Source organism: Netta rufina (assembly GCF_964035555.1).
Source record: "Netta rufina genome assembly, chromosome: 5".
NCBI lineage: Eukaryota > Metazoa > Chordata > Aves > Anseriformes > Anatidae > Netta > Netta rufina.
Genome location: NC_140128.1, coordinates 21,261,369 through 21,281,673, shown reverse-complemented (window position 1 = coordinate 21,281,673; position 20,305 = coordinate 21,261,369). Strand labels below are relative to the sequence as shown.

Sequence of the window (20,305 nt, the reverse complement as noted above, 5' to 3'; positions counted from 1 at the left end):
GTTTTCTGGTAGTGGACCTTCTTTACAAGTTAAGATATTTCGGTGACTAGGGAGATCTAACTATTTCAAAATTCACTTTCAGAAAGAGTTCATCTGAGTTATGTTATTGATGATGTAGCTTAAATGTGCCACAAATCTGGATGCATTCCCATGGCTCCGTATATGTCTGATCTTGGGCCAAGCACTTTTATTGGTGGTGTTAGCTCAATATTCAGTGAATTCAACTGTGGTGCTTCTATGGCCAGTGGGGGGTTTGGAAGTTAAAAAGTCCAAACTAATAAACGATCCTAGACTTGCACTGACATCAAGAAGACTAACTTAGAATCTCCTTATGTGTCTTTCTGGATACTGGTTGGCTTGTGTAGGATGGGCAGAGACTGCTTGCGTTGTGCTATGAAGTTTTGGGGTGGTGGGAGGAAGTACTGGACTTCTTGAATGTATATGTTCTACTGCCCTGCAGTCCTGATTACATTGGGATTTCATTGTGAGGGCCCATGTAAACATTTAGGGTTGGGTTAGGGTCCTGTGCTGCATTTCTAAACCCTCTGGGAACTGATGGTAATACAAAGACAATTGAATGCAAGAATTAGCTGGGATTCGAAAGGGTACCTTGTGTCCAGCCAGATATCCATCTAATAAATTCAGACTTTCCCACTGTATTATTTTCACTGACTTCCTTCTATTTGTTTAGTAGTCAAATACCCTTTATTGAAGAAGCATTGTGGATCATACTTTAATTTTATACGTGGTAATTCTATGTAGACAAGAAGGTAGACATATGAAGCTGTCCAAGTTTTGGATGAGATAATTGCTTTCATATTGGCTGGACCAGTGATGTATTGTGGATTTAGGAGAAAGATAATTCTGATGATGCACAATAGGTTAGCTGTTGCAGAGCTGTGCTCACACATCGCCAAGGACTTTGCAGCCTCTCACTGGTACTGCCCTGCCAGCGGAGAGGCTGGGGGAGCCCCAGGAGCTGGGAGGGCACAGAGCCAGCACAGCTGACCCAGACTGGCTGCAGGGATGTCCCACACCTTATGGCCTTGTGATGAGTAGTAAAACTGGGGGAGTTGGCTGGGGAGGCTGCAGCTTCTTGGGGTCTGGCTGGACATCATTTGGTAGGTGGTGAGCGATTGCACCGTGCATCACTTGTTTTGTATATGTATTTTTATTATTACTATTATTTAATTTCCCTTCCTATTTTGTCCTATTAAACCGTCTTTATCTTATCCCAGGAGTTTTACCTTTTTCCCTTGTTTCTGTCCACCATCCCACTCAGTTTGGTGCTTAGCTGCCTGCTGGGTTAAACAACAACACAAGTCATAGACTTATGAAGACAGTATGTGGAGTAACTTGCTGCTTCTTTTGTGCCTCTTCAAACATGAATTGCAGTTGTGTTATTTATTTAATCATTGGTTTGCATGTTTATTGTCTTAGCTGTGATTTGTAGATCAGTCTCCAAGGTTCAGAAGATAAATTCTCTCTGCTTGGTTCAGGGGATAGTTAATCAAGCATCTACTTAAATTGCAGGCTGAAGAATAAAATCCCTATTGCTTTATCAGTTTAGGAGTGAACAGAGCATGTGTGTGCCTTACAGAGAGCTGTATAATCTTCCTTACTAACCTCCTTGCTATTTTGCTTAAAGAAATTTACCTCTTTCCATACTGCATTCTTTAAGCTGGGAGTGTTTCCACAGTTTGTCCTCAGTAACCTCATGCTCTTCCAGTAGAAGAGGCTGGCTGCAGCTTATCTTTCTTAAAATTCTCTGTCATCTGAGATACAACAACATGTAAAGAAGGAAAAAAAACTTAAATGCAAAAGTTTTTTTTTGTTTTAAACATGTTACTGTTTGGAGTATAATGCCTACTGTTTGGTTATATTGATATTTCTAGGAGATCTTCCAAAAGGTAGTTGAAGCTGGTGAACCATTAAAAGGTGCTATTTCTTCTATGTGCTTTCTAGTTACAGGAGTTAAATATTGATTGAAATGCTTTAAACAGAGCTGTAAACAAACTGTTGGATTTGTTAATTGCTTCATCCTGTTACTCTGTTTCTTTAGTTGCTACAGGTGCTTTCAGGGTAGATGAGACTATTTTCTGACATACTAATCAGGCAAAAAGCATACATGGCACCTTCTTCGAGAAAATTTTCAATTTCTCATGATATATCAAAATGGAAAAAGGGTATAAGTGTATTTCTGGCCAGAGTAGTTTAATAGTTTAGGTCAATGCTTATTTAATCTCTATCTTAAAAAAAAAAAAAAAAAAAAAAAAAGTTAACTAGAGACCATGGTGAGGTTAGCTATGGTAGAATCATTTTTATTGTTATGGTAGTGTCTAGTTCCAAGAGTCAACAGTGATTTTTCTTAACGTTATCCTTTGGCAAAATGCTTAGATTATAATTTAATCTCAGTGTCCTGTAGAAATTTAGAGTTTGTAGGTTTTTGCAGGTTAGTGTGAGGTTGTTAGCAAGCATGGATTGAAATGTGAATGCTGCTGCCATCGAAACTAGTAATGCTGCAGAGGTGTAAGAAGCTAAAAATCAAGATGATGAATGTGATTATTAAGCAAGTGTGATTTATCTTTGTTTTCTCTTGTTAGAAACCACAACAATATCAATATTTAGAAAGTAAATTCTCTTGTACTTAATCTTTTTTTTCTTCTTTTTCTTGCAGTAAATATAGCCCTTGCCCTAGCAGCAAATGATTCGGTAGGTGAAGATCTAATTATCTGCCTTAATGTTAAACAAGTGTGTAAGTCATAAATAAAATGGTTACTGCTGGGAGCAGTCACATACATAAAATCTAAGTATTTATTCTGGCAGTTAATTTCTTTATTTGTTTTTATGGACTTCTGAGTTTATGTAAACTTGTTTATATTGTACAGCATGATGAACGACTCGGCTCTCATCCTTCTTTGGGTTGGGTTTCGCTGTGCACTTTCCACTGTGTCTCTCTGATTTCAACTGCAATTCTCCAAGGATGTGTAGATGTACTAGAGGATGTTTGTGCAGGTTGGAGATCCATAATAAATAAATTCTATCACTTCAAAGTACTGACTTGGAAAAAATGAGTAATTGTTGGGTGGTGTCCAAAGCATTATTTGTAGCTGTACAGATGTACTTTTTCAGGAGAAATTCATGTATAAAAATACTTGAAATATAAAGGGCTAAGGGGGGGGAAGGAGCTGTATGTCTTTCCTGAAGCTTGGAAATCCATTTTTTATGTAACAAAATATCATTGCCCAGTTTGGTATTGCGAAACCCAAAATGTTAATTAGACTGAATATAAACAGTGGGACCTATTTAATGTTAAAAAACAAGGCATCTTCATTACATTCACCTGGTGCTTCCATTGTGTACATTGATATATAAGTAAACTTTGAAGCAAGTTTTTTCATGATTTCCTATGGAAGGGTATATAAAACAAATTTTTTACTCATAAAGTATGAATCCCCAAATAGCTAGTAAATACAAAATAAAAGTGTAGCCTTTAGAAGAGTATTCCACAAAGGTTTTCAGTGAAGCTTTTAATGTATGATGAAAGTTCAGATTTATTGATAATCTTACGCAAGGGCCAAGAAAACTAAGTGAGGAAGCACCTCATTCAGATGAGATATTACTATTTAGGAATACATAGTAAGCATGGCTTTGGAATCTTGTCACAGTCAACTTTAACAGGGAGTTACTTGTTTGAATTCTCAAATGACACTTGGAAAGTGCTTCATAGTTGATGTTGTGTAACATAGAAAGTATTTACAAAGTGATATAAAACAAGGTATTCACAAGTACTTTGACCTGGTAAATGTAGCATCCTTTTCTTCTTGCGTTGTAAAAGATGAGTAAAATAAAACAGGTAGGAGTGAAGTTTGCATGCATTCTGCACACTTCCTGTAACAATTTGTAAAAGGTTTTTTAAAGATTTCCATAAAATCAATCATACTTGATAAGAAGTGTTAAAGCTGTTATATGAAATGTGTGCTGTTTGTAATGGCAACTGATCTTGATATTTCACAGTTTTTAATTCCATGTTTTAAATAGGCTGCTGGAGTAATTTGATTTTGGAGAAAAATCTGTCATCTTGAAAAGCAAAACTGCTTGAATGGTTCCTTCTAATTAACTTTAAAACATGGCATTTGCTGTAATACTTTTCCAAAATAAATGTGATTCTGCGAGGAGTTCTGTGCTGTGGCATGGTCACTGAGTAGCTCCATGGAAACCATGTCTACTAATTGCACATAACTGTCGGTACCGGCTAAGATACTTGTAAAGCATGTAAATAAGAGACCATAGCCAAACAATTGAAGAGGTTGTTACTGGAGTTATTAGGCAATTCAGGGCTGAGAATAATTATAAATGAAACTGAGCCAAGAGAGTTAAGTTATAAAATGCACTAGACACTTCTGACGTTAAGATTATGTGGTGGTGTGAAATTGGAGGCCAGAGTCTGGTGGATGATAAGCAATGAAAAGCAGATGAAAGTGTTGTGACTTGCATGAACTGATGGCTACAATCTAACAAGGTGCTGCTCTTCATTTGTCTCTTCATTTGTTCTTCGTTGATGTAGTTACGAGATGTAAAACATGAAAGTAAGTTGAAGTGAAGGAACTCAATTCTTGTTTGTTTGTTCATGCACGGGTATCTGTTTTTTATATAAAATGATGGCATACATGTTTGTGTTCAACCTTTGGGCTTGAATTTGCTGGTGTTTTCATTTGTTAGCTCCCATTGATCTCAATTCAGTAGTTTTGTGAGTTAAAAATTGTGAAATGAGTATCTCTGGGACCTTGATCCAGGCTGGGATTGTTCACTGCTCTCAGCTGTAGGGCTCCCACTAATGTTCAGTTTTGTTACAGTGAAATAAATAAGGAGGCTGTTTTCCAGAGTTCACTGGTGCCTCCTGCTGAAGTTTATAGTGAATTTCTTTGACCTCAGATATGCAGCAGTGGCCTCTTCATTTTATTGTTAATAACTAATGATTGTGCATTGCCTTCCTGTGGTTTTCTTTCCCTTTATTACTGTCCTAAGTTCACCTGTTTCTTAGGAGATGGTAATGAGTGTGGTAGTAGATCAGGCCTTCAGCAGCAGCCTCCCGCAACTTCATGACAGTGCTTATGTCTCTTATAAGCAAAATACAGATTTATAGAAACTGATGCTTGAGCGTGATGTATCGTTTAAGGCAAAAAAGAAAGGACTTGAGTAGAAAGGTCACCATGACGATAAAGGTTTGTGGTTTGATTCCTTCATTAAATACAGTCTTTCTCTGTTACAAATTCAATGTTTAGATTTTCAAAGTAACTATTATATTGGACCTAAATGACTTTAAAAATACATTGTCTTCTGATCTTTCAAGTGTTATTCTTCTAAGATTATACAGGTCACAGGCTACTGAGAACAATTGTTTCTGGGGAGGGAGATCTGTGGAAGATGCTTTCAGAGGAGATTGGATTAGAGTAGATTCTTGCTGCTTTTAGTAACAGCTTTGACACCTTATTGTTGTTTGATAGTGTCATAAGTTGGAAACAGATTAACAATCAAAGCCTGAAGGAATTTCTTGTCTTCTTGATAAAAGAAAGCTTCCTTCCATCGTCTCTTGAAAGTCTGGTTTATACAGCTTGAAAAAAAAAAAAAAAAGGAACTATTGTTTCTATAAATAAGTAGCTGATTTTTTTTTTTTTTTAACATGGAAGCTTTTTCAGGTATTACAATGGTAGTCCAAAGTATTAAGGAGTCGACAGAGCCTTGGCTGTTGTCATTGGCACTGTTTGTTGGCAGAGCCAGGATTAGAATTCAGGAGCTGGAGTCCTGCATGCTGATGCTCAGGCTGCTTGGCACATTTTTACCCGTATGGTTTCGGAGTAAATAACTCTGAGACAGGATTTCATTTAGATACCTAGATACCATGTCCAAGTAGTGTGTGTTGGGGATTTTTTTTTTTCCCTTTTTGATGCAAGGCCAAGAAGATGAGCAGGGCAGCCTCTTAACACTTTCTGGATTGTTAGACTGTGGTGCCCTGGGTTACCTGTTGTGCATGGATTGGTTAAGATTTGTGTAAACTCTTGTGCCTGTACCAAGATCTATAAATCATACAGTTTTCTTTTTATGTTAAGAAATAACTAAAGTTTTGCTCCTGTGTCCTATTTTTAATTGCTTGCTTAGTTTGGTGGCAGATTTTTTCATTCTTTTGATGTACCAGCAGTCATTTGTGCTCTCATAGGAGCACTTGAGGAGAATTTTTGGGTTTTGTGCCAGGACAAATCATATTCAGACTAGAATGACTATTTATGAAGGCTGCCTGGCCAGAGACGATTTATTATAGTAGAAACAAGTTGAATTAATAGATGCCAGCAATAATAGGATAGAGATTGCTTGTTTATGAACAGAGTATTTTAGTGAGCAAACACCAGCTGTGCATGACTAAGGATGGCACAAATCCAGTTGGGAGGCTGCATGCTTGTGCTGTCACTGCGAGGCAAGTTCCCTTGTCAGATTTCTTCTGACTCTCTTTTTCTTTCCAAGAAGATGTATGTTTTTCACTATAGGGTGAAATGTTTTTTGTGTTGTGAAGGACAGAGCAGCAAGCAGTAAAATCACATGGAATGGATCAGCAGGTAAGTGTAAGCAAATGGCTTCTGCCCAGAGCAGTTAGGGCAGGTGATGAGTGGCAAACATCACTTTAATGCCTTGTAGCCCAGCCCTGGGTTACGGGTTACAGGTCTGGATTAGGACCAAAATGTGGAATGCCCCCAGGCCTCTTCCTCATGCAGCCATTAGGCTATTATGTGTGGGCCTGCAATGGCCCAGGATCCCCCTGGCTGCTGAGCAACATAGCGGGGTGGCAGCCTGGGCCGATGGCAGTGGGGCAGGGGCTTCAAACTGTGGCTGTGAGAAGGGTCTTCATGGGAAAAGCTGCTGGGATAATAAGATGGTGTCCAAACATGAATCAAACAACACGCATTGATTTTGAAATGGCTCAAAAGCAGGGAGGGGGAGAAAGTCTAGAATTTAGAGGATAATGGGATTCGTCACTGAGTAATTGCAGCTGGAAGGAAAGCTTTTGACCTGTTTTGTCTTCCTCCTATGCACCCTTCCTAATTGTTTCGGTTTGATTTCTAGGCATCTTTTAAGGCAGCCTTTGTTGCTTGGAGAATCGGGAGGCTTTAATTGCTACAGATAGGTGTTCAGGCTAATTTCTTAATGCTGAAAAGTGCTGATAAAGGTGGAGATGGCAGTGAGAATTGATTGGGGTTATCTGGTAGTGACAGCTCAGTTTCTGGATCAGCTGAGAAAACGAGAGAATAAAGCTTGAAAAATTTGACTGTTTTCAAATTTAAAAAAAATAGTAAAAGTTGTCTCAGACATGCAGTTCTTAAAACGTTTTATTTTAATCAAATTACTATACTTAATTTGGACAAAAAAGTCTTTTGAAGAATATACATCACAAGGTGGAGTGTGTTTACCACAACCATCTGGCATGCTGGGAGTGCAATGAGGCACCTCCTCAGGGATGTGGTAGCGTTTGGGATACTGTTGTGCATTTTTAACCATTATTTTAAAAATGGTGCTCTATGAAGTGTTTTTTTACCCCAATCAGATATAAGATGTGTAAGGCCAAATGAAATTGAATTACTGGTACCTGATGACAGAGAAATCCGAGTAGGAGCTACTGCAAGCTGTTGTAGGAAAAAAATGCCAGAGAAGTTCTGTACCTGACAGGAAGCTAGAAGATCTTCATATGAAGGAAAAAGGGCTTTTAAACCAGCAGAAGAATGGGTATTGAAAGCAAGTTTGCATTTCTGGGACAGATAATGACAAAATTGTAGTTGGACTTTATTGGCTTTAATCCAATTTACAGCTAGGCACATAAGTAGTGTTCAGCTGAAAGAGCTGGAGAATCAGGGATTAAAAGATGGCTATTCAATGTGTCAGTATGTCAAATGGTGAATCCAGGGCCTATCCTGGTTTTAAGTTCCCTTTTGTCCTATATGCTGCTGCTTGCAGTTTGGGATTAGCTTTAATTCTATAACCACATTAGAAGGGTAAATTGAGAGTCACTGGTTGAGGATTAAGAACACCAGCATTAAAAATAGCTGGCACCATCACTTAGCAAAGCTGGAGTTGTTTGAAATAGGCTGCAGCTGCTGAATGTTGGGACTGCTGCGGGTTCACAGAATCGTTCCCACGCAGTACAACGGCAGCTCATTAACCTGTGTCTCCATCCTTTCCAGGCTGAACACCAGGGAGTTCTGCTGGTCTGCAGGGTTTACTTCAAAGTAAAGTATCATCTACTCAAATCCAGTGGGGATGCATGTGTTTTACCAAGTATGGAAAAGAAATCTCATAACAGATGAGCAAAAGTGAAATTAATGCTGTTTAAGAGTCTCTGGATGTTTAGCAGTAATGTAGGCTATGTTGATTAACAGCTATTTATAGCAGATCTTTGTGAGCTGATCTTCTTTTTCCCCTTCATTGGCATAAAGTCTTTTATCAGGCTTGTTCCTCAATAAAGCAGTTGGTGACTTTGAAGAAATCAATGCATATCACTAGATTCTTCTCTAACACAAAATTATGTGTGGAAGACTGATCTGTGATGCATGAATGGAACTGGTTGCATTTGGTTAAAAAAAAAAAAAATCTGTTACTGGAAAATCTAATTGATTTCATAGTTCATATTACCTGAAAGATTTATGTAGGAGTTTTGTTTGTTGTTAAATGAAGAATATGAGAGTAAGCAACTCTTCAGTGTAAGCTAAAATAGTTTATAGGAGGAGGGATACATCACTGGTATGTACCTACATCTATACAAGGACCATGTATAGTAAAAGTCACCTGCATAAGAGAACAAACATAACAATTGAGTGATTTTGTATCTGCATACAGAAAAGCAAAGGAGGCAAAATTTACTTCTTCTGGAAGACCTTCTTGTGCCACTATACAGAGGGGCTATGTTCTAATACGGCCTTCAGCAAGTGCTTTTTGTGTTAAAGGATTTAACTCAACAATGTCCAGAGCTTTAAACCAGTTTATTTAGGATACAGTAGTAATGCAAATCTTTATCACTCACAAGCCAGTGTCCAAGTGCAAAGGCTAAATTGAATTTTAATTATGTTGGCAATCTTGCTGGGGACAAGAAGCAGATGGAAAGACTCTTTTTAATAAAGGTAAAATATGCCTGTAAATTGCATGCTGCACAGTATGAAGCTGTAAGACTCTCAGTGATATATGCAAGAATATCTTTATCTATTGATGGAGCAGTTAGCTTTCTTATAAATACAGAATCTGTGCCTAATGACTGAAAACCTTGTTTTCATTTCTTAATGTAGATAAAACAAGTTGATAAATTAGAACAAAAACTCGAGAAAATTTGAACTGGGGTAAGAAATGCAGTGATGGTATAGATCTTGTGCTGAATATTTGTCAGACATCTTCAGGGAGGTCTAATTGGGAAAATGAGTATCTTGTTGGGAAGATTAATGTCAGTGAAGTAAATATGGTGACATAGTCAATGATGTAAAAGCAGAAGATGAAGGTGAGCTGTAGTTCTTTACCACAGTCCTTTACTCTATTTCTTTTTTTTTTTGCTATCTTGATCTGACCCATGATCTGATGAGACCTGAAATATTGGTGCCAGCTTTCAGGAAAGAACAAATCCTAGTAGTACTTAGCCTATGCTAGAGATCATTAAACTAGAAAGGGAAAAAACCTTAGAAGTACTGATAAGAAGCTGTATGTTACCATACAGTGTTTAAATATACTTTTTGCTGAATATACCAGGAGATTAGTTCTGTGTTTGTATGTGGCAAGAAAATACATATATTTTTTAAATGTTGTGTTCTTACTGGCTGATGTAACAAATTTAACTATGAAGAGTTTCTATAATTCTGCCTGTGTTCAGTATATTTTTTCTAAGTAGCTGGCCATATGTCAGAGACTTAAAGTGCATGATTAAAACATATGGGAGTGGTTACACTGTCAGTTTTATCTTCAGAGCTTAAACTGTTTTAAATGTGCAGGTAGGTAACAAAACATAAAGGTCTCTAAGAGGTATTTTCTGAAGTGTGGTGAACTTAAAGATTGAGTCAGCCTTTCTCCAAAGCTGGGCAGGTGGGAGGGAATGGGCAGTGGTGGACTTCAGAACAGCGGTTCTCAACCTGGTTATGGCTATGCCAGCTGGAGAGGGGAAATGTTACTTGTTAATAGAGCAGGAAAGAAATACTTCTATAAGCAGAAAATAGAGCTGCAAGAAGAAAATGGTGGAGATGTAATACCTGCCTCCTTTTCCTGCAGAATGGTTTAAATCATGTGTTTAGATAAAACTTCAGTCAGCGTGGGAAGTAGCTTGTATTGGTAGTTCAATTGACAGCTTCATGTAGTAGCATCCAGCTGCATTCCAAATTTCCTTGAGGAATTTAAAGCATTGTGTAAATGCTGAAAGAGATGATCTGGACCTGTCTTAGAAGGTAGACGCCATAATGCTTTTCTGAGATAATTAAACCTTGAAAATAGGGGTGGTAGTGGTGTTCTAGGGATACTTACATGCTGCAGATGAAGTGATGTTGGAGGGCAACAAAACCCAAAACCTTAGCTTATTGGGCCAATGCTTTCTTCTAAGCTGCTACTTTTAGATAATGTGAACTTTTTTTTTTATGTAACATGTGGGATTGCTCAGTGAGGAAAAACCTACTATAGGCTGTCTTTAGTGATGATCTGCAAGTGATTTAAAGAAGAATTTCCAGAAGAACTTTCTTCTGTCAGTCTGTGGAAAGCACCCTGCTTTCAGGAACACTCCTGCCTGCATTAACATGAGCTGTAGAAACTGGAGAATCTGTGAATTCCTCTTCTTTGAAGATGAGTTTTGTTGAGCTATATCCAAGAACGAAAGTAGTATATCTTGGAGACAGGCATTATGCCTGCCTTTGAGGAACTGCATGGACTTTTTTTTTTTTTTTTTTTTTTTTTGAGAACTGTCAGGTTTGCTTTGTTAGGTTGAAACAAGGTCAGCTTTGTAATTTGGCATAGTAGCTGTATTTGCAAAGTTCTCCTAGATAATTGAGGGATTTTTTTATTCCAGTGTGTGTCTTTTTAATTTCAGGAAGCTTAGTACATTAGTAGACAGACATGATTTCTGTCCTGCAGACTCCCAGGAATAAATAGCTGGTGGTGGTGAAGATCTGCCTATGCACAGGAGGTCACAAAGTCAATCTACTTAATTTAGTTTTTCCTAAATCTTCATTCCCTTCAGGCTGAAGACAGAATTGTAGTGAGGAGTAAGGCTGTTGCGGGTAGTCAGTGGGTATTGATGATCCTTGTTAGGGTTGGAGGGGAACCCTCAAAAAGTTGAAGGAAAGAATGTCAGTCAGGTTTAAAACACTATGTAGGTTTTTCTGCAAATATTTACTTTAATTTGAGATGTAATTAGGTGGCACAGCCCTTAGATGATGTTTTGATGGGTTCGATTAGTTGCTGACAAAGATAAAGGGACTGAGTCATGAATCTTGCTAATCTTTTAAAATATGCGTTTTGTACAAGAACAAAGAAGCCCTAATGTTCTTTTTGATGTCTTTGAAATCTAACCTAAAATGGGTCTTTTCAGTCTTTCTAAAATTGCGGCTTTCATACAGTAGGCAAGAGGTAGAATAATTTGTCAAAATAATTCCTGCACTTTGTTGTAATAGCTTTCACAGAATGTTATAAAGTAAGAAGCATTAAAAATCTGTATGAAATAATCCATTTAATTATGTATGCTTTGCTGTGTGTAATAACAAGTATATTGAATAACTAAACCCAAATTAAATTGTTGTGTGTTTTTTTTTTTTTTGTGGTGAAGTTTATTTCTTTATTAAATACATTATAGATCACATAAAGTATTTTTTACTTCTCAGCTATAAAACTGAAGATACATTTGACTTACATTAGGTAAATTTGACACATTAAATTGATCAGCTGTTAAGGGTGTCTTAAGGGTTCACTATCAACTGTTTAAATAAAATATAAGTAGAAAACCTCTGCTAAATCCTATTTCTTTTCTAGTAAATAGGGTCAGATTTGCTTCTCAGGTGTCTGCTTTTATGAGATAGTTAATTGAAATTTAGATCTATTTAGTAGTAGGGGCTGGAACTAGTTTTTTAATCCAGGTGTATTTTTGCTTTAAAAAACTGAATAAACTGATGCAGAGGAATGTACTTGTTTAGACATCCTCTTCAAGGGTAAGGATGCTGTGGACCTGCATTAAAAGCCTCTTAAAGCTATTCTTCTAACCACACGCTTAATATTTATTACCGAGCCTTTATCTTTCTCTCCATCTTTCCCATCAAAGTCATGATAACAAAATGGCTTAATGTGATACTGAACTATGAAATCTTTATTCAAAAAATGGATCGCACACTTTGAAACATTAATAGTGAAAGTGTGACTCAGCATTGTTGGAAAAGCTCCCGTTGCCTTATTAACCTTTCGAACAAGCCCTTAAACATACTTGCTTGCAATTATGCAAAATGTTGAATACAGTTAACTTTTTATATTTGAGAAGCTTGATGTTCAGCTCTTAAGAGCTTGTTCTTTATTACTTAGTTTACAGAACTTGATAATTGGTAGCTTGTCTTGCCATCTGTAGGAAAAATATTTTAATTTTCAACAAATGTGTGCATGTACTTTTTTTTAAAAAAAAAAGATATGAATCTTGAAAGTCTAGACTGCATAGCTGAAATAACTTTTGTTTGAAGTTTATTGCATAGTGTACCATATGTGTTTAAATAAACCCATATTTTTAGCATTCCTTTGTGTAAATGCATTTGATTAAAGTGTTATACCTGCTTAATTGCCTTTGTAGACTTGCGTTTTGATGTTTTGATGCCTGCCAAAGTTTACTATGGCCTCTTAAAGATAAATACGTCTTACTGTTTTCACATTCCTTATACAGTCACTAACTACATTCCAATCTCAATATATATTTATGAACATTGATAGTTGTTTTTTTTTACGATGAAATTTGATACCCTTAAAAATTCCTCTGTAAAGGTACATTGAATAGAGAGAATGTTGCTTATAGCGTTCTTTAATATAATGGTCTGTGGTCTTCATGGTAAGTCAGAAAATGTGTGCAAGTGAGGATTTGAGAATCTAGATTTTGTGACCTCTGGTAAAACATGTAGAAATACTAACTTTCATGCATCAACTGCAAAATAGACAAAGGAAATGGTGATAATTTATGTTGGAAGTCAAGATTTATTATTATTTTCTTTTTCTGTGGGCAGTTTAAGGTTTTGCTTACAAAGGAAGAAAGACGTTTTGACAAATACTTTTTCTTTGGTCCTTACACAGAAAAAAGAAGTTGGCTTGCTTGATGCAGACATATACGGGCCTTCAATTCCAAAGATGATGAACCTTAAAGGAAACCCAGAATTAACACCAAGTAAGTGTGAAGTGATTTTTATGTTGTTGTTTCATTGTTCAGGAATGAGCATAGATGTGCCTCCTTGGTGTGGCATGGAAGGGGGTGCAAACAGAAGATGTAAATGCAGTGTATTCATTTCTTAAATTTTTATTAATGAGATAGCTGTACAAACTAGATTTGAAAGCAACGAGCGTACTTGTGGTCTTTGTCCATGTCGGTCCACAGGCTTTGAGGTTTTCATGGATTATTACTGAAAAGACTGGAAAAGGTAACCAGGAAAGAAAGGATATTGTCAGTGGGTTTAGACTTGCAGACAGTGAGATTCTGATCCCACTGTAGAACATATTTTTGTTTTTGTTTGTTATGTCAGAACAGTAGTCTGGGGATGGGGGTGTTGGGGAGGGAGACTAACCTAGGAAATAAGAGAGACCATTACAGTAGTTAGTACAATAATGTCTTTTCAAAATGTCATTGAAATGGTTGCCTTTGATATCTCTCTCTCCAGCCAAATACTCAGAGCCACTTGATTCTTTTTTTTCTTTAATCTGGAATTGTGAGTTTAGAAAAAACAGTCATGGTGAGTACCAGAAGTAGACGAAACTACTGATTTTACTTCTGTTGGGAAGGATTCTGGTGTGAGGAAAAGCAAATTCAGGCAGGAGAGTTTAGAGAGAAGTAAGGAAGACAAAGTAGAAAGGTTACATTAAGTCTGTTCACATTTCAGAAACATAACTTCCACTTTGGCCAAATGGGAGTGGAATTGAAGAACAGCTTTATCCCGCTAACCTCTGAGATGATAGGGTTTTAGTGCTTTGTTTTGCTCCTCTGAAAAATTTAGATGCAGTAAATTTAGGATTACTGTCTGTCTCCTTCTGTTTCCACCCTTTAGTCCAGAGAAAGAAGTAGTAATGTATTTCTATACACAGATGCACTGCAGGTGGACAAGAAGATGTATGCTTGTACAGGTGACGATCCATTTGAGTACTTTTCAAGTACCTGGCTTACAAATGTAGAAATCATTTAGATACTTTCACAGAGGGAAAGAGATTACTTGGTTTTATTTGTCGGGCTTCTGATTTAGTTTTTGAAGGTGAAAGCTAACTCCATTGTGTAATAAATAACTGAATCTTTTCACATATCATCAGTACAGTTTGACTTCCTGATACTACCTGATTTGACTTCCTTGCATTCTCGCGTAATTTGGGACCTGCTGAAAGTGTGTCATATAAGCTCTGTTCTCCTGTAAAATATAAATAAGTGCATATATATGTGTGTGTATATATATATATGTATGTATGTATTTGAAATGCATTATGTGATATGAGCACAAAGGACTATGTTGCAATGTCTTCTTTATCTCTTGTTTTCCTTTTTATATGATATTAGGTTATATATTGTTAACAGATGTTACTTTTTCCTTTCTAAAGATGATCATGTAAAAGGTTACTTCTCCATCTTTTTTCCTCACTGCTAGAAAATTGGCTGGTTAGCTTTGAAATTCTTACAAATCTAGCCATGTATTTTATGAACTCATACCAAATTTAAATCTATATCACAAATAAAGAGGAAGTTGCCCAGTCTATTTCATATGGGCATAGCATCTTATTTGCTAAGAATGCAAGGACTTAAAACATATACATTTAGGTATTAGGACAGATCAATGTTGTGATATATAAACTTTGTAGTCTGCAGATACTTTGAGGATACAGCTGAAAATTAACTGTACGCTTTTGTCTTGGCATGTTTGCTGTGCTGTGAAAAACACAGCATTCAGTGTAACAGAAATTGGAGGATTTCCCTGAATTGAAATTGCTTCTGTTGGCCTGTAAACACATTTTGATTGCAAACATACATTCTTTCTGTCTCTATATGGAATGTACGAGGAAATAATACCAGGATTTAAGAACATGCTTCATTTTTAAGCGACAGCAAATGGATTAGCGTATTTCAAAAGCGTGACATACAACACAAGTCTACTGAGAAAATGATGTAACAATTCAGTATGAATGGTAAAGGGGTGCAATTTCTATTTCAGGAATTCTGTTTACTTTTCAGTGCAGTATAACCGTGGAGTTGATGAAGCTGTGGAGTAGCAACAATGAAAGTATTGACATCAAGATGATTTGGTTGTGAAAATAGGATACTGAAAGGCATAGGAAACTTTAATTGTAAACATCAATGTAAACATCAAACTTTATTCTAGTGAGTAGCAATGATAGGATATGCTTGCAAGAAAAGATCAATTGTAGGGGTGTGCGTGTATGTACATATTTTTCTATCTACATTTATGTATATATTACAAGTATATATGTGACCCTTTTGATGAAGTTTAGCCTGGTTTTCTAATTTCTTATTAGATCATTTAATTATCTTTATTTTCAAGAATAAAACTCTGAACAATTCTTGTTTCGTAGACTATGACAGAAAACAGTTCTACACATTAAAGATCTGTATTAACAATGTTAACTTTATCAGTAAGTCAATTAAAAACATTTTAGTAGCATGGCAGTCAACAATTGTGTTTAAAGACTATTTCTGTCCAGAACATGAGACCTGGTTGTGAAAATGATGAGTAGCAGCCTTCATTGTTACTGAATCTCTGCAGTAGTTCTAGGAGGTTCTGATCACTCTTGCACTCAGATTCGTAATTATTTTTCCCCTCACATGTAGTAGTCAAAGAGGGATTAGGGATGCTTGGCACCATACAAAATAAATCTGCAGCAATTATTACATTTGAATAGAGAATGTTATAGTCGCACTACAATTGAAATGTGGAGTTCGTCTAAGTTCATCAAGTTCCAACCCCCCTGCCCTGGGCAGGGACACCTCCCACCAGACCATGTTGCTCAAAGCCCCATCCAGCCTGGCCTTGAACACTGTCAGGGATGGGACATCCACAGCTTCTGCAGGCAGCCTGTTCCAGTGCCCAAAAGAATTTCTTTGTATATATAATCTAAATCTACCCTCTTCTAGTTTAAAGCCATTACCCCTTGTTCTACCATTATACTCTCTAACAAGAAGTCCCTCCTCAGCTTTCCTGCAGGCCCTCTGTAGGCACTGGAAGGCTGCTGTAAAGTCTCCCTGTAGCCTTCTTCAGGCTGAACAATCCCAACTCCCTCAGCCTGTCTTCATAGGAGAGGTGCTCCAGCCCCTTTATCTTCTTTGTGGCTCTCCTCTGGGTTCTTTACAACAGGTCCATGTCCTTGTTATGCTGGGGACCCTAGAGCTGAACTCAGTACTCCGGGTGGGGTCTCACAAGAGCAGAGGGGTAGAATGCCTTCCCTCACCCTGCTGGCCATGTGTCTTTTGATGCAGCCCAGGATATGGTTGGCTTTCTGGTCTGCAAGCACACATTATCAGCTCATGTTGAGCTTCTCTTCCAGCAACACCCCCAGGTCCTTCTCCTCAGGGCTGCTCTCAATCCATTCTCTGTGTAGCCTGTATTTGTGTTTGGGATTATCCTGGCACAGATGCAGGACTGTGAACTTGAGCTTGTTGAACCTCGTGAGGTTTGCACAGGCCCACCTCTCAAGCCTGACCACCTCCCTGTGGACGGCATCTCTTCCCTCCAGTGTGTTGACTGCACTGCACATCTCGATGTCATTGGCAAACTTGCTGAGGGTGCAGTGACCCTTCCCAAGACCAAGATATTACGAGTGCATTCCAGGAACCTCCTGGCTTGCTTATGCCTTGTTGCACTGTCCCTTCAATGGATGTCAGGGTGGTTGACGTCCCCCATGGGGAACATGGGCTTGTTAACGTGTCTCTCTCCTGTCTGTCCATGGAGGGTCTCATCCACTTGGGCTTCCCGGTCAAGTGTCCTGTAGCAGGCTCTCTCTGTAATGTCCCTGCCCTCTATTTAATCCTGACCCATAAGCTCTCGGTTGGCTCCTCAGCCATCCCCAGGCAGAACTCCGTGCACTCCAGGTGATTGTTGACAGAGAGGGTGATGAATTCAGTTCAAAATGAATTAGGAATTCCCAGGGAGGAGAGAGTCTGTATAAATGAAAGGTACTCCACTACCTTAATCTTGCAGACTTGAGTACGTTGGAGAAAGTCTGCTAGCATTTAATAGGGTATCATTTGAATTACTTGTAATTCATCAAGGTCAGGGAAATCCTGGTTAATAAGTTCATGACTGAATTTAATTAGTTAATAGAGGATTATGTAACTATGGAATAAATACTAACATCAGCTACAGTATATACACAGATCAACATTTCTAACACAAGTAATGAAAGCATTACTTCTACTTTTTCCCCAAATAGGGTACTTGAAAGCTGTTTTCTGGCTTAGTGGACTGCAAAAGTTGTTTTCTTTTTTTACTCTACCGTTTAAACTACCTGGCAGAAAGTAAAAGCTGTCATACAGCTGCAAGGATATTGTCCTTTTGCTGGATAAATGTAACATTTTTTCACTTAAATGATTGTGAAGATTGTGGTGGACTTCTTTATTTATGGCAGTTGAGTGCTCTTTTAATATTTTGAAGCTTTGCTATTCTGTGATGCTTTCAGTATCCTTTTTATTTCTTAGTTAAGTAGTCTATTGAAAAGATCACTAGTAGATGTGTTTTCAAACTTTGGAATTGAGAAGTAATTCCTGAGAGAATGAAAGCAGTGGGTGTGTTGCAGCCCTACTGAAGCTAATAATACTACAGGAGCTACAGAAATGCAATTACTGATAAAATTCTAAAATCAGGAATAGATATTTGCATTTTTTTTTCCCTGGGATACATTTACGTATCTACTGCTCTTCAGTTTAATATCAGAATTTCTAACAGAAAGGGATGATTTAAAATACGCTCTGTAGTTGCTGTTTAAAGATGTCTACGTGAAATAGTCATCAAGGGATCTGGGGATCCATTTTGGGGTTATTTTCCCTAGTTAGGTAATGGTATATTGATAGGGTAGTTGTTCAGGTAACCCTGAAGTTCCCCAGTTATATGTGAGAGATGAATTTTAAAGACAGAATTTGTATTCACCACCTTTATGCTTTACCAGTGGAACTTTATCATGATTAATTCAAATTAAAACTAAATTTGATTGTCTCAAAAAAGGCATTTTGTTATTGCTACTGCCTCTTGATTTGTGTTAAATAGTACGTAGTTTAATGTTTTGCGTTACTGATTCTATGTTGAAAGTAGTCTGAAGTGAATGCTGGTCTTTTACTGCTGGTGTGGTCTTCTCACAGTTTATGTAGGTGGCTGAAGGAGAATAGTCACACGTCAGATTTGTTGGGCTACAAAGACATGCAGTTCTATTTCTGAAGATCTCAAGTCAGGGCCAGACCCTCTTTGGGTTTATCAGGGGACTTTGTTAGAATGGGACTTTTTTTTCCCAAGTACATTCAACATCCCTATTTTTTTTAATCTAATTTTTCACTTCAGCAGACAAACTTCACATCCTCTCTGATTCTCGTACCTGTTTGTTGTCCTTAGGCTGGCAAGTTTAGTCTGCCCTTTTAACTTGCTCTCCTTTAGCTCTCTGAAGCATATGCTATTTGCACCATCCTTATTCATGATATTTAATTGGAGACTAAGCAGACATGTCTGGGCTGCAAAAACTGTTTGTGTTGATTCCATTACAGAAGAGGGTCAGCTGCAGTCAGTGGCATTGCTTATTGAAAATCCATGCACTGGTGAGAAGACTGGTTTGAGGTCAACGTCTTTCCTTATTATCCCAAAAAGCCGTCTGATATTCTCAGGCAAGCATGCATTGAGAATAGACTGTTTATGTTATGCAAAAATGGTAAACTCTGGCCTAGTATAAAAATATCTTTCTGTTTGAGAGGCTAATTCAAGTAGCTATTACAATGAAAACAAAAAAGTGAGAAAACACAGCAATGCTGTACAGGTATTTCAGCCTACATTAAGTAAAATAATTTTAAATGAAAACAAAAGAAAGGTGTGGTGATGGGAAATGGGCTTTCTTAGGATCATCCCAAGCAGTTCTGCAGTGGCTCACTGCCCAAGTACCTGGTTATTTTTTTTGGCTTCTAGGATACTTTTTCTTGGTGGTGTTCTTGTTTCCTATTCAGGACTGGTAAGTTCCAAAAGTTCCAGCTGCAGCCATTGGCATTATAGGTACACAGGCACTTTGAAAATCTGTTTCAAATAGTCTTGAAGACAAAATAGTAATTCAGGATGTTGTAATTAGTTGTATTTCTATTTTGGAGGCTCTTTCGTGTGTCATGAGGTAGCTGAAAATGAGAAGAATATTTAAATGTTAAATTATTTATTCTGGACCTTGACTATTGCCCTCAAACCTGTAACAGTTAACCTTGAACTTGATTCATTTGGAAATTTTTGATGTCACTTATGGAAGAAAAATGGTGACCTTTACTTGGGGGAAAGGAAGTAGAGAAGGAGTATAATGGCAATCTGATCAAGAAGTGAAAATGAATTAAAAATATTTGGGGGATGAGTATGGAAAAAGGACTGTTTTAACTACAATAAAGGCATCTATTGCTGTTGAATCTTTATTTTTAAATTTCTTTTTCTTCTTTCCTTTAAGTGGATTTTATGTTTGGCCAAAAAAAAAACCAAAAAAACAACAGCTAACTTTCTCTTAAAATATTCTCTTCTGGTTTCACTAGATATTTTGAAATCACATATCTAGATAGTAATCATACCATATTGGGTTAGATTTATAGTTTTGAAAGACTTAAGACTGCCTGTGTAGTTTGAGATGACACCAACCCTGCAAGGGATTGTTTATAAGCATGTATTTGTTAGCTGCTGTTTAAAAAGTAAGAAAAAACAATTAGTGTAGTTAACTTGTTAAGATTTATTTTTTCATTATTGAACAATTCATACTTAAAAAAAAAAAAAAAAAAGTAAGATGATAAGGTAGGGAACATAGTGTGTAGTAATTAAATTTTTTACTGAGAGCAGCCCTTTTGGATAAGGGGCAA

General features: G+C 37.3%; 1 protein-coding gene across 5 annotated transcripts in view; it reads left to right on the top strand.

Annotated features, from left to right (window-relative positions):
• Positions 1-20,305, top strand: part of NUBPL (NUBP iron-sulfur cluster assembly factor, mitochondrial) — an 89,581-nt gene that overhangs the window by 4,158 nt on the left and 65,118 nt on the right. For 3 of the 5 annotated variants that reach the window (XM_084287008.1, XM_084287006.1, XM_084287005.1), the window contains exons 3-4: positions 2,678-2,712; positions 13,321-13,411. Coding sequence is in view for 3 of the 5 variants with exons in the window: in XM_084287005.1 (XP_084143131.1) it covers positions 2,678-2,712; positions 13,321-13,411 (126 nt within the window). In the remaining 2 variants the exon portion in view is untranslated. The remainder of the gene's footprint in view (positions 1-2,677; positions 2,713-13,320; positions 13,412-20,305) is intronic. The other 2 variants (XM_084287007.1, XM_084287009.1) reach the window with 1 other exon arrangement.